At 34.9% G+C, this 16,352-nt stretch overlaps 1 protein-coding gene across 4 annotated transcripts in view; it reads right to left on the reverse strand.

Annotated features, from left to right (window-relative positions):
* Nucleotides 1–16,352, reverse strand: part of rptor (regulatory associated protein of MTOR, complex 1) — a 435,324-nt gene that overhangs the window by 47,204 nt on the left and 371,768 nt on the right. The window contains exons 29-30 of one of the 4 annotated variants that reach the window (XM_030142930.1): nucleotides 15,079–15,180; nucleotides 4,211–4,258 (exon numbers count right to left, since the gene is read on the reverse strand). In XM_030142930.1, the coding sequence (XP_029998790.1) occupies nucleotides 4,211–4,258; nucleotides 15,079–15,180 (150 nt within the window). Of the gene's footprint in view, nucleotides 1–4,210; nucleotides 4,259–15,054; nucleotides 15,181–16,352 lie in introns of all 4 variants that reach the window. The other 3 variants (XM_030142922.1, XM_030142949.1, XM_030142940.1) reach the window with 3 other exon arrangements.

A 16,352-nucleotide genomic window follows, 5' to 3' on the forward strand; every position in this document is an offset into this window, starting at 1 on the left:
AAAAACTAATGAAATAACGAAAACTAGAATTGTAAAAACATTTTCGTTAACTGAAATAAATAAAAACTATAATTAAAAGAAAAAAATAACTGAAACTGAACTGTTTGTTTATAAAACTAACTAAAACGTATAAAAATTATAGATGAAATTCCCTTTGTTTTTGTCTTTGTCAATGTCGGATTGATATGAAATCGATTTATTTTGCTCTAGCAATTTTATCTGCTGTCACCATATGACACTTCACAGTCCGTCACTTCTTGTCACTTGTGGTTTCCAGTCGTCTTCTGGTCCCCACTCTACCTGGAAACATGGAGACTAAAGTTGGGAGAAAGCAGCAGAGTCCTGTCTGGGATTTATTTGAATACGACGACAGAGAAGAAGAGAAAATATACAACTAAACTAAAATTAATACTAAAACTAAGCATTTAGAAAAAAACGAAAACTAATAAAAACTAGCAAATCTGCTCTCAAAACTAATTAAAACGAACTGAATTAGAGAAAAAAAGTCAAAACTAAATAAAACTAAACTATAATGAAAAATCCAAAACTATTAGAACCTTGCTCTGTACACGATACAATGACTGTAAAAAACATGCAGGTGTCGTCAAGCCAACAATGACATGCACCGCCGAGACCCAAAATGAAAAATCGTAGTAATGTCTTTGGTTGTGGATAAAAAATGGTGGTCTTATGTTGCATACTTAGAGGTTCACAGATGACCGTTCACCCCCAAAGTCCAGATAGTGTCAGAAACGTATGTCCTGTCCACACTTACATATTGTTTGGGTAATGAAAAAAAAATCTGTCCACACTACCTTTGTTTCACAAAAAACAACAACAACAAAAAAAATCTCTGTTCACGTGACAATGCAAGAACAACTACAGATTGGTCCAAACGCCAGGACACACTATTGTTTCTGCTGGACTTAAATCCAATATGAAGGTCAACAACATTTGTCAAGCTAGAAACTTCAGTTACTTATAAGTGTTGACGAAGTGCATTCTTTACAAGTTGTGGATTTGCCCACGGCGCTGGTCTGGTCTGTCTCGCAAACGTATCGTACTGACCTCGATCTGCTGCTGGTCATACACTGATTTGTACACCTGGACTTAATGTTTCAGGTGCAGCTTTATTACACAAAGCAATAACAGAAATTTATAAACTAGGGTGTGATGAAATCTTTTTTCCAGGACCCAGGTACCCAGGACCTGAGATATAAGCAGTGGATTAATAAAGGTACAATGGCTTGGTGTGTACTAATTAAGGACGGCTGCTTTAAAAGTTTTCAAGAATCAAAACAGGAGTTTGACTTGACAAATCAAGATCACTTCCAGTACCTACAACTAAGGGACTTTTATAGCAAAAAAATAAAGCACAATATTGATTCTAATAACAAAGAGCTTGTAAAAATGATAATTGGAATAGATCATTATAAAAAATACAAAATTAATTAAATTAATAACATCTCTTTACAAACATTTAATGGGGAAGAGAGGTTGGAACACTTTGGATATGAAGCAGAAATGGGAAAAATAACTAGGAATCTGTGTCTCAAAGGAGGAACGGGTCAATATTTGGAGAACTCACCAGTCGACCACTTCTTCAAGAACATGGAGGGAACATTGCTGGAAAAATATAATTTGACTTTTCATAACTTCTAAAATTACAGCTAAATATGTGTCCAGAATTCAACCTTGTTGGAGAAAATGTGGAGATGTCAATGTAAACCATGCACGTCTTTTGGTTTTGTCCTAAACTTGCATCATTCTGGGATCATGTATATCCAACAATTGTTCAGATTCTGGGTTATGCAATTCCTAAAACATGTTTGGTGATGTATTTTGGATGTATTATTGGTAATAATGTAAGAAAAAAATGCTAGATATTTGTTTAAAATACTATTAGCAGCCTGTAAAAAGGCTATTACCAAAAAAATGGTGCAGATTAGAACCACCTATAACTAACGTCTGGATACAAACTGTGAATGGAATATTTCAGATGGAGATTCTGACCCATAGACTGAAACTGAAGAAGAACAGAGTCAGGATAAATGGAAGAAATGGACAACTTCCACGTCAATGTCACACTGCTAAAAACAATTGATAGTCACAAGGTTTACTGTAGTCAATGTATCCCAAATGTCCCCTATGTTTGACTGGTTCTGTAATGTACATAAAATAAACAATAAAAATAAAGTTAAAAAAAAAAATTTGTTTTTCCAATTTCCTTGATTTCACCGTCCACATGGATACAGAAACCAGAATTTTTAACAGCATTCACTTTGGAAAGCATTTTATAAAAATACAAGTGTGGATGAGAGGCTCAAATGGCTCTACCAGCTGGAAGTCAGCATCAGACGACGCATTGATTAAACCAAGTATGTGTATTTAACTGTAAAACTGTCATCCCAAGTTCACCTGTAGTCCTGAGTCATGACCGGATGCTCATTATCTTCCATCTTGACTTTGGAGGTTTTACTGTACATACTAATGCCAGTTGTTTAACTTTAGGATCAGTAGCATTATTAATGTTATTTACAACTGTAGCAGTGCAGGCAGATGATGGGTGCTCATGATGTTTTGTCTTGTAAATTTAACTACGTTCATTGTAGCCTGACATTAAGTCAATGTTATCATCCCAGTCTGCATACAAAAGTACTGTAAGTCTACACTGTAAAAAGAAAAAAAAAAAAAAAGGGTGAAAAAACAGTATTATTCCAGCAGCCAGCAGGGGTGCAAAAATAATACTGTCAAATAACAGAAAATAACCATCTCATAAAAATACGGCAATTTTCCATAATTAAAATACAGTTTTTTGCCCTAACTTTACATGAGATTTTTTTTTTTTTTTTTGACTTTTAAACATTTAATAAAGAATATTTACATGTATTAAAACAATCAAATTACCTATAAAAAATTATATATATATATATATATATATATATATATATATTTTTTTTTTTTTTTCTCAATGAGACTCAGTTGTCCAATCCACTGATAAAAACTGTATTTGGACAGTTTATCAGTGCTTATACATGTTATACATTCACAAAAATACATTTATTCAACATTTTTGTTGTGAAACCTCCTGTAATTACACAAGATATTTGTCAATTAACAAACAAGTCTGGTTCAACTGACAGAACTAATACTTCTCTTATGGTTAATTGTCAGTAATTTTATCTTGTTTTATTTATTTATTTATTTATTTTTCACAGTATTAAACTTTAAATGAACAGTTTAATCTCATAAATAGAAAGGAAATATTTGTGAAATTACGATACATTTGCAAATGTATTTAAATTGTATTTTTCTGTGAAAACAGAAAAAGTAATTTAAAAAATGGAAATTTTATGGTTATTCACAGTTAAAGTTATTTCATGTTATTTTACATTTGACGTCTATTTTTGTCATTTCATTGATATTTTCCTTAAAAATAGAGAAAAAAATCTGTAAAATAAACAGTGAAAATTCTGTTAAATTACGGATTTTTTACAGTGTATTGGATGTATGTTGCACATATAAAATGGCTGAACTCTCAGTGTGTGGGTGCACGTAGAGCCAGTGTTTGAGTATGTTTTACATTCGTTCTAGACTTCTTAGGTCAAGTGATATTAACTATGGTCTACACTCAGACACAGAAGATTAACAGTAATGCACCTTATAACACTGGATATCACGAACTATAAAGCAAATAAAAAAGAAAGGAGAAGAGGAAGTCTGTTCAGAGTCACTGACGGTGGCACAAAATGGCACATTATACGAACAGTGACCTGCTCCTCCTGTAGATGGAAATGATTTATTCTGTTAATGAAGAAGAGAACAATTCCCATTTTAATGCGATTATACAGTGATGAAAATATAATTAGGAATATTATATGTGTGCAATGGGATCCTCCTTAATTCCTGTTAAATCTTAGACACTGGCTATTTAAGTAATGATACCAAATTATTTTGATGAAGTAAAATGTGATATGTGCAGGTTTTAAAACAGATCTGGTGTTATGATTTAGTTATATATGAAAGTAATCTACAGAGACAGAGGGCTGATGAAGAATAAAGTGATGGAGCGTCAGTGGACAAATGAATGGACTGAAATGATATATGACGATGGTAGGGGGGAAAAGGAAACAAAAAGAGTCCTGCTGCTGGCTGTTCAGTGCAGCACCTTGGCTTTAGGAGAGAGGGAGAAGAGAACGGTGACACTCACCTCCTTGCTTACTCCTGTCAAGATAGATGGAGACCCTTCTGGCCAGACCTGCAAGCAGGGGAGGGGGGTGGGGGTGGGGGGGGAGTAGCAAATGGAGGAGGGGAGGGAGGGAGGAGAGCAGGAACGCAACAGAGCAAGCAGCAAATTAGCAAAGACCCCTGTGCATGCAGACCCGCATATCATGACAGCCACACACTCCCAGCATGACTCTGCATTTACAGATACGTCACATGTTCAACCGCAGAGGGACGAACAAGGCTGCCGTTTCCAGAGGAGCACCTCCCAGATGACTAGTACTGATATGTTTGGAGCACACACATGAGCTGAGCTGTGTCTGCTTTACAACTGTTTACAACCTCCAAGCCTGCAGGACACAGAATCCGAAATCCTTTCACCACAGGGCGATACATAAGCAGAGTGGAACTGCTACTGCTCGACTAGACAGGACCCAGAGTGGGATTCTGTCAGAAAATAAAACAGCCGGATTTCAGTGATGATTTAACAGGGTCTAAAGAGGAGGGTGATATGGTGGAGGTCTTCAAACATGGTGTATTTAATGTTATATCACAGTTAGGGATGTAACGATTACCGGTATAAGTATTCTAATTATCATGATAACCGTGTTTGATAACCGCACAATAATGGTGTGTCGACTTTGACCCTTTCACTAAACGTCACAAGTTTGATTTAATTCTGTGTGTATGATTTAGGCTGATGAACCCTTTCATGCATACAGGTCACTACAGCGGACAGCTATTCTACAGCTGGTCTCTTATATATTCATGGATTATGTTGTTCTTTTCATTTTTTTTGTTTTTCGCTTTTTTTTTTTTTTGTTACACATATCTTTATTAAAGTTTTAAGACACTGCATATCTTTTCTGACATGAATTGGTAACATTATGTAGATCTCTCCTGAGCGTAAACCCCCAGAATCACAAGCCCTCCCCATAGTTTTCACACAGTTTGTCAGTAAATACATGTTTCTATGTCAAAAATTAAACGTGTGGTGTCCAGCTGAGAAAAATGAATAATAGGTTAATAAGATTTTTTTTAATTTTTATTTTTATTATTCTTTTTTTAATTTATTTATTTTTTTAAAATTTATTTTTCAGAAGAAAATTTTCAATTGCATTGTTTTTTTTCATGCCTAAAGAGGAATAAAAACACTCAGGAAAAAAATTTGATCAAGGTTCTCATAATTCATGCATGAAAGGGTTAAGGAAGAGGCAAGTACAGAAATGGAATATACTGTAACATTAATAATCATACCTAATATCTTATATTGGTAAAAAATACACTGAGCTCAAAGTGATTTGTTGAGTCTGTTTGTATGACTGTACTGACATGAACAGACTGTTGTGGATAATTCAGTTACTGCATTATGGATTGCTGTGGTTTGATGCTAAAATTAGGGAAATAGTATAGTTTGATTGTTATATTAAGTTAATGATAAAGGTGTAAAAGCACTGAGGGGTAGGATTAAATAAGTTCATACTTCTTCCTACTCCTTTTCGACCATGCAATATTCAGACTTGTATGTGCTTGAAGATAGATTCTGTCCATTTAAATGTTATTTTGTTCATGTCTTAATTTGCTTTGTTTTGTTTTATTTTTCTCTGCATGTTTGAAATATATAAATAAAATAAAAATAAAGTATACTCCATGCTACAGCATGACTGAAGGGAGTCTATAACCTTTAGAGACCTGGAAATATTTGTGTGGCAACTTACAAATGATTCTTTCTCTACGTTTAAACTTTCATAAGTGATTTATGACTAGTTATTCTATTATCCTCTGCATTTTGCATTTGTCAGTGAAAATCAGGTATATATTTTCCTATATATGACTAAATTACCTTGTACAGGGTCATAAAATCTCAGTATATTCAAAGATTATTCTATGAAAGTAGACAAAAGTGAAGAAAAAGTGCCTTTAGCAAAATGTTCATGTAAAAACACGTGTCTGTACTGCGGCCATGGGTTTCATAGACGATTTATAGTTGCAGATGATGATGGTGTTTGTAAGTTCACTACAGTCTCTGAACGTCTAAAACAGACAAAACCTGATGTGGTTGAAAAGCTGCATTTTGCCTCCTGAGACCAAGTAAAGTAAATGTTTGGTTTTTTTTAACCCTAAATAGTTGCCTTAATTGGAAACAGCATGATGCAGTCGTTTTCAGACATGTTCATTTTTTCATTTTTTTTAAATTAAATGACCTTTAGTCATGACCTTAGTGTTTTTAGTCATTTTATGTGTTTTACTTGTTTTTTATCCATTGTATTGTGCTTTTCATGGTGTTGGGGTGTTTTTAATGCCTGAGTGTGGTTTTTAAAATTTGTCTTACAGCCATGACAAAAGATGAACTTCTGTTTTTACTTGGAACCAACAATAAACTTATCTATCTATCTATCTATCTATCTATGAAAAAGAAACTCAAACAACTCAAACTTGATTTGGAAAATGGTCAAACAGTGGCCACAAGGTGACATCTTGAATGCACATTTGTATATTTGATTGTTTACATGTTAATATTTTATGTTTATGTTCACACATTTGGCAGACGCTTTTTTCCAAAGCGACTTACAGGGGAAAACCAATCAAATCACTCAATCAATCAAATTTTATTTATATAGCGCCAGATCACAAAAAAGTTATCTCATGACACTTTATACTTTATTTTTATATATTTTAATCTTTCTGCCAACAGAAAGTACATTGTGGCTATTATTTAATTTAATTAATTAATTAATTAATTAATTTTTCAAAACACAACTTAGTTAAATTATTTCAGGTTGTGTATCAGTACTTTTTGAACATTTTGAGCACAATTTCAACAATATTGCGATAATAATGATAACCGTGATAAGTTTGGTCACAATAACCGTAATATAAAATTTTCATACCATTACATCCCTAATCACAGTAATGGTATATATGGCAACAGGGTATCTGTTTTATAGCTGTAAATACAAGTATCAAAAGGTTTCATAAACAGAATATTAGTCCTGCCACATTCAAATGTAGTTTTTTGAAATTGATAATGCTGTTTTGTGAAATAATGGATAATTCAGTTCATCCTAAAAGCACTTTTTACTGTCTGAAAAAGGCAGATGTTTGTTTTTTTTATTGGGAATGCACACAAATAATATTCTGATGTTGGATGATTCAGGGACTGAACACTATGAATTGTTTTCACAATAGAATACAAACATTTAAGCTGGATCTTAAAGTGCAATGTCTGTAAAACATTATTTATTTATTTGTTTGTGTGGGGTTTTTTTGTACTGGAAAAGCTGTGTATTAAAACTTTATTTATCCAAATGCTGCACTGAAGGTTTTTCCAGGAAATAATCTTTTAAACAAAGAAACAAAACAAAAAATATTGCCTTGTTACCAGTATTGTGATATATCGTATTGTGAGCCTTCTGTTGTGATTTGTATTGTATCGCCTGATTCTTGCCAATACACAGCCCTAACTGTAATACAATTTTTCTCCTATATATCATCAAATGGAGTATTAAAAATGTGTTGTTTACAACCGTAGTAAGGCCAAGGCATTGGTATGCGTCCCCAGCTCTAATCGGTAAACCTATCCCTCGGATCATATCACCCAACCCCATGAATAAGGATGTGTTGTTTTGAGAATCCTCAAAACTCTATTTATTTGGTTCAATCATTAGAGCCATATTTGCTGTTATGGAGGTGCACGCCATGTGGAAAACTGCTCGCAGCCTTGTTCTGCCTCTTTCAAGGAGGGGAACAACACAAAATAATATTAAACAACCAGCAAAGTGAAAACACGGCAGACACAAAGAGTCCACAGAGGGGGTTGACTGATGAAAAACAGCAGCCTGTTACTGGAGGACACAGTGAGATGAGTGAGGACAGGTTGGGCAGGGACTGGGGTTTGTGTGACACTGCCTGTGTGCATCTGCCAGCACCCCCCCCCCCCACCCCCCCGAGAAACCTTCTCAGCCTTGTAGCAACTGCATACAGTGGTACAGCAGGGTTCTGGCAGCACAAAGGCAGACTCCTGTAATATTTCATTGTTTTGTACATTATTAATGAAGCACAGGCAATGCTAAAAACCTAAAAAATTCACAAACACAAGCTTATAATTATTGTACTGTGTATGAAAGATATTCGGCGCAGTGTTTGTAACACTAAATTAATTACGTGGCAGGTGGATGGACTGGTGGCATATGTGAAAACAGATGAGGAAGAGCTACGTGTGTGTGTGTTTGAAGAGTATGGAGTTAGCTGCTGTTTCTGAAGCTTTGTGTAGAGCAGGGCTCTCAAACTCATTTTCTTTCAGGTTCCACATTCGGCCCAGTTTGATCTAAAGTGGGCTGGACCGGTAAAATAATAGCATAATAACAACCCATAAATAATGACAACTTCAAATTGTTGTCTTTGTTTTAGTGCAAAAAAAAAACCCACTTAAATTATGAAAATACTTAGTTTTATAAAATATCCAAACAAAAAAGATGTGAATAACCTGAAAAAACTGAAATTTCCTAGGAAAATGAAGTGTAATTTTAACAATATTCTGCCTCAACTTATCATTTATAGATGTGCATTATGGATTGGATCTACAAAGACACTAAACACTTAGTAAGAGGCAGAAAAGAGTTCAAATTGTGCTGGATTTTCTTTAGACATTTCAGGTCGTTCATATTTGTTCAGGTTATTCACATTTTATTGCTACAGGATAGTTTGTAAATGTAAATATTTTCATAGTTTAATGTTATTTTTTGCACTAAAACAAAAACAAAAATACTGAAGTTGTCATTATTTACAGGCATAATGTAAGATTATTTTATTCACATCAAACCGAGAAGAAAATCTGGAGTCATTATTTCTTGCCGGTTCTTCTGCTGTTATTATCTGACTGTAGATCATGTTGGTCTGTATGTGGAACCGACACTAAAATGAGTTCAACAGCCTGGACTGTGGAATTTTCACATTTTGCAAATTCATCCCACGGGCCGGATTGGAACTTTGGCGGGACGCATTTGGTCCCCGGGCCGCATGTTTGAGACCCCTGCTGTAGAGTAACACTCAAAACTCAACAGCACAAGTTTAAGATGGACTCTTCGATAAAACTTCACCGGAAAAGATCTCAGTTGAGAGACTGCTTATATTAAAATTGATGGCTCCACTGTACTTGTGAATGCAGTACCTACAGAGCAACTGTCACTAACGATACATCCAGGATAACAAGCACACCATTAAATGTTAAAGTCTGCCTGAAAAACAAGGCTGTGCTTCGCAGCAGGAGAGTCCTGCACACAAGTCTCACAGGGCGACGGTGTCGTGAGAGTGAGACAGACAGTGATGCTAGTTAACTGTGTCGTCTTCCCTACAGGTCCCCGTGGACCTCCGAAGACTCTGTGGATGTTAATGATGGAGACGCCGGCGTGCACGTGGTGTTGTCGACACCTCTGCATGGAGGTTCAGTCCTCCAGTCACTCATCCTGACATCTCTGCTCTCGTTGCCTCCAATTAGCCAAATATGCATCTTAGTCCATATGAGATGAGCTCTATACATCTGAAAGAGGTGCACCCACCTAAACCTGACACTGCAGACCACTGATGTCTCTAAAAGTTTCCTAATAAACCAAGTAGTAGTTATTAATTTTCAAACAGATTGAGTATTCTGAGAATATACAAACATTCCTTCAGCTGTCACAGTTTCCCCCAAAACTTCCCTGACCCAGAAATGCTGGTAGAGGAAATGCCAGAGGCAGGAAAAATGTGGACGAGGGGAGAGAGTACACTGTAAAAAAAATCTGTAATTTAACAGAATTTTCACTGTTTATTTTACCGATTTTTCCTGTATTTTTAAGATACAGGAAAATATCAATGAAATGACAAAAATAAACTGATTTTACATGTCAAATGGAAAATAACACGAAAAAACTGTAACTGTGAATAACTAAAAAATTTACACTTTTTTTAAAAGAAATTTTTTCTTTTTTCACAGAAAAATACAGTTAAAATACATTTGCAAATGTATCATAATTTCACAAATATTTCTTTTCTGTTTATGAGATTAAACTGTTAATTTAAAGTTTAATACTGTAAAAAAAAAAAAAAAATAAAACGAGATAAAAATACTGGCAATTAACTATAAAAGAAGTATTTGTTCTGTAAGTTTAACAAGACTTGTTTGTTAATTGACAAATATCTTGTGTAATTACAGGAGGTTTCACAACAAAAATGGTGAATAAATGTATTTTTGTGAATGTATAACATGTATAAGCACTGATAAACTGTCCAAATACAGTTTTTATCAGTGGATTGGACAACTGAGTCTCATTGAAAATTATATACATACATACATACACACACATATATATATATATATATATATATATATATATATATATATATATATATATATATACACATATATATGTATAATTCAATTGTTTTAATGCATGATAATATTCTTTATTAAACATTAAAAAGTAAAAAAAAAAAAAAGCAAAATCTTATGTAAAGTTAGGGAAAAAAACTGTATTTTAATTATGGAAAATTACTGTATTTCTATGAGATGGTTATTTTCCGTTATTTTACAGTATTTTTTTGGCACCCCTGCTGTCAGAATGATACCCTTTTTTTTTTTTTTTTACAGTGTACAAACATTCCTCCAGCTGTCACAGTTTCCCCCAAAACTTCCCTGACCCAGAAATGCTGGTTGAGGAAATGCCAGAGGCAGGAAAAATGTGGACGAGGGGAGAGAGAGTAGGTAACCTGGCACAACACAGAAGTGGGTGGATGTCTCTGACAAGTGTGTACTTCTAGTGTCAGACCTGCTTGAAATATTTGCACATAACTTCTGAATTATGGAAGTGTGTCAACACAGAAGGTAAACATGGCAGCAAATCCACCAACAGTTTTACACGTCATTATATTTAGACCTGCAAATATTTAGTGGTTTCATTTTCATATTCATGTTCTGTCCTTAAGGAAACACGACAGAAGTTAAACTTGACTTATGACGGGCCTTAAGTTTGTGCTGAATTTCTTTTGAAACGTGGAACTGAATTCAGAGTACTGACTTTTGTGTGAAAAGCTGTCAGCGCAGTGGCACAAACAGCCGATGGCTATATGAAGACCCACTGAAATGTGCTTTCATCATAACCTGGGGTCATGTTACTGAGAGACTCTGACTTAGTGTCTCAACTGCAGACGTTATGTGAACAGTGCCGTCATGTGCAGACCCGACATGAACTGACCACTATTTTATCAACATGTTACTGCGACTAGGAAATAGTATCTGGTGATGTTCTGTAAGCGGCTCTGTGGTTCTGAGGTACAGGTTTGACATCAGAGAACGTGTTTCCAAGTAACTGTCAGATTGGACGTGGAATAGCAAAAAGTATGTAAAAAAAAAAAGAAAAAAAAAAAAGGAAATTTAGTTAGTTTAGCTATGAAGCGCTAAATAAATGTAGATTTAAAAAAAAGTTATAATATTAACCCTTTCATGCATAGTGGTCACTATAGTGAACAGTTCTTCTCCAGCTGTTCTCTTGTATATTCATGGGTTTTGTTGTTTTAGTTCCATGTCAGCCAACACAGTGGACACTTATGCAACATCCCATAATACACTGACATTCAGACCATTACTGTAACTTTATGTTCTTGACAAGTCTGATCTGCAGTGACATGTTTGAGTGTAAATCAATTGCTAATTATTATAAGATTGTAATTAATAGTTTTCTTTTTTCTTTTTTTTTATTTTTATATTATCTCCATGAAGTGAGTAATAACTAGTATTAAAATGATAAAATGTGAGAAAACATCAAAAACATTTTTCTTTTATAGTTTTCACACAGTATGTCACTTTCTGATATTGTGATTTAAATACATGTTTCTTTGCCTCAAAAATTAAACACACGGTGTCCAGATGAGTGGACATTTTTAAACTCCATGAAAAATAGGTTCGTTAAAAATTTTTCAATCACATTGTTTTTTTCATGCCTGAAGAGGAATAAAAAAGTCCTGACTGAGGTTCTTATAACTCATGCATGAAAGGGTAAATTTTGTTATGTTGATATAATTTTCATCAAATGTACCCTAAATGAAGCTACAGTATGATCAACACATACAAATCCATTACTTAAACAAATTTTAATAGTTTATATCATAAAATTTATAGTAGGGAAGCACAGATTTTAACATTCTAAATTTAATATTTAAAAGGATGTTATGGTCAAAAGCTGATGCCAATACTGGAGTGAGTTTCTGTTTTTATTATGTTTTTGTTGTTATTTTCTTTATTACAAATATAAAATTAGTTACTCTTTAGAGCCTTTCATGCCTTCATCACCTTATCTTTGAATGAACTCATGAAAAAAATCTTTAAAATAATACGACAGATAACTCTCAGCCACTGTCATCGGTGGAAAGACACCTTATATGACCATACTGATAATGGGTGATATCAGCAAATACCTGCTGATACCAGTGTCCAGGTGACAGATCAGTGAATCCCTAATTTATATCATATACATGGTAGATGTGCCATTTGAACACCAGTCACTCTCTGTCAGAACTATGAACTACTTTTACTGTGTACTTTTGGAGTAATCATCCTCAAAAATCCCTTCCAAGCTCCAAAAGTGTTTTTTTTGTCTGAAGTAGGCTTTAAGACTGAATTCAATGATGAATATAATTATGATTTTCAAAAAGTACCTCATGAATTTGGTATATTTGGTATTAGTACTTCATATACTACTAGCACAAACACTATGAACTACTTTTACTGTGTACTTTTCAAGTAATCATACTCAAAAATCCCTTCCAAGCTCCAAAAGTGTTTGTTTTTTCATCTGAAATAGGATTTAAGACTAAATTCAATGATGAATAAAATTAGGATTTCCAAAAAGTACCTCGTGAATTTGGTATTTTTGGTATTAGTACTTCATATACTAGTAGCACAAATACTATGAACTGCTTTTACTGTGTACTTTTAGAGTACTCATACTCCAGATTCCCTTCCAAGCTCCAAGTGTTTGTTTTCGTCTGAAATAGGCTTTAAGTCTAAATTCAGTGATGAATAAAATTATTTTTCCAATAAGTTCTTCATGAATTTAGTATTTTTGGTATTGGTACTTCAAATACTATTAGCACAAATACTATGAACTACTTTTACTGTGTACTTTTGGAATAATAATCCTCAAAAATCCCTTCCAAGCTTCAAAAGTGTTTTCATCTGAAATAGGCTTTAAGACTAAATTCAATGATGAATAAAATTATGATTTACAATAAGTGCCTCATGAATTTGGTATTTTTGGTATTAGTACTTCATATACTACTAGCACAAATACTATGAACTACTTTTACTGTGTACTTTTAGAGTAATCATACTCCAGAATCCATTCCACACTGCACTTCTGTTTGTTGTATTCAGTGGTTGTAACAGATAAATGTAAAAAAACACTAAAGCTTTTAAAAGTTTATAAGCTCTGTTGTGTTTTGCAGCTCCACACTATTTTTTTTTTTTTTTTTTTTGGCAGAAGAGGGGGCAGAATGGCTCTGACTGATAATAAAGGTTGCAGACCCCTGGCCAATACAATAGTGAGGGTTTGGAGCAGAAAAAGGCACCTGAAAATTGACTAAATGTCTGATATCGCTCAAAGGAAAATAGAATGGGCATTGTCAGAAAAATAATTTTGACTTCAACAGAATAATCTGAACATCAAATTTACTGTAAAAAATGAAGGTGAGAGAATATTTTCCATTATATTCCCTAAAGTCAGTATTTCCAGTTGAGAAGCCTAATATCAGACATCTGCTACTACTGGAGCTGACCTGGCTATTGTCAGCCGTCATTAATAGTCACTGGTCATGTGTAGTAGGGTCAATCATTTCCATCAAGTTTTTGCAATTGAATCAATTTAAATTTAAACTGACCCATATAAACTCAGATAGTAACTGACACAAATACATTATAACAAATATGAAATTATTTAACTCGTTGTATTGTGACTGCCTTCGCCGCTACCACCGCCACAATAATACTAGCAAATTAGGCTACTGGTATTATTATTATATATTTTTGTATTATTACAACAATTATTAATTTTCCCCTCACTCCCCCCTCTCTTTTTCTCACTTTCATTCACACCCCCCTCTTCCCCTTTTCCCTATCGCCCCTCATCAAAGCTATATTGTTTACTTGCTATTTACATTTATGATCTTTTTCATTGTAATATGACATTGTTGTTGTCAATACTCTGTCGTTGTTTTTAGTTTGTTTGTTCATTTGTTTGATTTTCCCTTTGTTTATGTGTTGTTGTTTTTACTGTCCACATTGTCTTGTTAACTATCACTAATAATAAAAAAAAAAGTTTTTGTAATTGATACATTGACAGTCACAATTGGATAGATGGTAAGTGCTCTATTATCCTGATTGTACTTTATTTTATGTATATTTTCTATCTTCCAGACCTCATAACACAGCCACACACATCTATAATTAATTAAGTAAAATAAACAATGGTATTTTCGGACATTTGTTGATAAAATAAAGAACAGTCCATTTCATTTTCTAATGTGGTTAATCTTTTATATATTGTCTGTAAATGCAAAGGTTCTTTCTGTTAGCGGCTAAGGTTCCAAAAACAGTGGACTGGAGACAGAAAAGCTGCCGAAACTATGATAAAGATGTGTGTAAATGCAAGACACATGCAGAACACCTATTTCTACAGGTGGAGAGGAAAAAGTGAGTGTGTGTGTGGGGGGGGTGACAGTGATGACTAAGTACAGGAAGTACTGTGGGAGTATGAGTGGGAGGGGGGAGCTGATAGAAAATAGAGCACTGGTCTTTACTGTGAGCGCTGCCGGGGGGCTGACCTCGGGTGGTGGGCAGCATGTCGGACAGCCCCTGCCACGCTGTTACCATTTCTGGATTCTTCTGGTCAGCGAAGTTCTTCCAGATCCGCAACGCTCCGTCATCTGGAAAAAAGAACCAGTAATCAATGAAATGCATCCACTGTCTTTGCATCATCATCATCTGTTCGTGCAGCTCTCTCTATAATAATCTGAGTATGCTCTGGGAGACCTTTGGCTGCGAGAATCTAATCAGTTCATCCTCGGGTGAACGCTGGTGAACGCTTGTGTGAAACCTCTCAGGGTGTTGGACGAACATTGCATTCATAAGAAAAGGCAGAAGCAAGGACAAAAGAACACTTGTACCAACATTCTGATGAATCATTCTTGAGATCTTGTTCTTTAAGAATGGACAGTCACACCTATGTACCTAGGGGTGGGAATGGAGAACCGGTTCTTTTTGAGAACCGGATCTCAGTAGCTCGATTCCTTGGAATCATTTGCCTGCCTGCTTAACGATTCTGCTTATGGATTCTGCCTTTGTTGTGCATGCGTGATGACTAGGGATGGGAATCTATAAGAATTTAACAATTCTGATTCCATTATCGATTTTGCTTATTGATCCGATTCCTTACCAATTCTCTTATCAATTCTCATTGGGTGAGGGAATAAAAGAGTACAAACGGGTGTGTTTGCATTAACTGTCTTTTATATTTCCATCTGCACAGAAAACATAAACATATACAGTATATACAAATAATAACAGATGATGCTGGGCCCGTTTTTTTTTTTTGGGGGGGGGGGGCACAAGCGCCGCTAAGTAGCGAATCAAATGAATCACATGCTGTGGACAAATGTTTGAGCAGATTGGAGAGGTTCCACCCTTTTGAAGAAATGGAAGCTTTGACAGTGTTCCAGTGGACCTGGTGTCGTCTTTTTAGACCGTTTCTGCCTCAGCCCTATGTTGGCTACATTCTGACCAAAACAATGCAGCGTACGTGTGACATCATCGCGCATGCACAACGAAGGTGGAATTGATAAGCAGAATTGTTAAGCAGGCAGGCAAAGGATTCCAAGGAATCAAGTTACTGGGATCCAATTTTCAAAAAGAACTGTTTCTCGATTCCCACCCCTAGTGATGTCGTCACATGCATGTTGCATTGTTTTAGCCAACATGGCGTTAAGGCAGAAACGGTCCAAACAGACGACACCAGGTCCACTGGAACACTGTCAAAGCTTCCATTTCTTCAAAAGGGTGGAATCCCTCCAATCTGCTCAAACATTTGTCCACAGCATGT

The sequence above is a fragment of the Sphaeramia orbicularis genome, chromosome 1, assembly GCF_902148855.1.
Source record: "Sphaeramia orbicularis chromosome 1, fSphaOr1.1, whole genome shotgun sequence".
NCBI lineage: Eukaryota > Metazoa > Chordata > Actinopteri > Kurtiformes > Apogonidae > Sphaeramia > Sphaeramia orbicularis.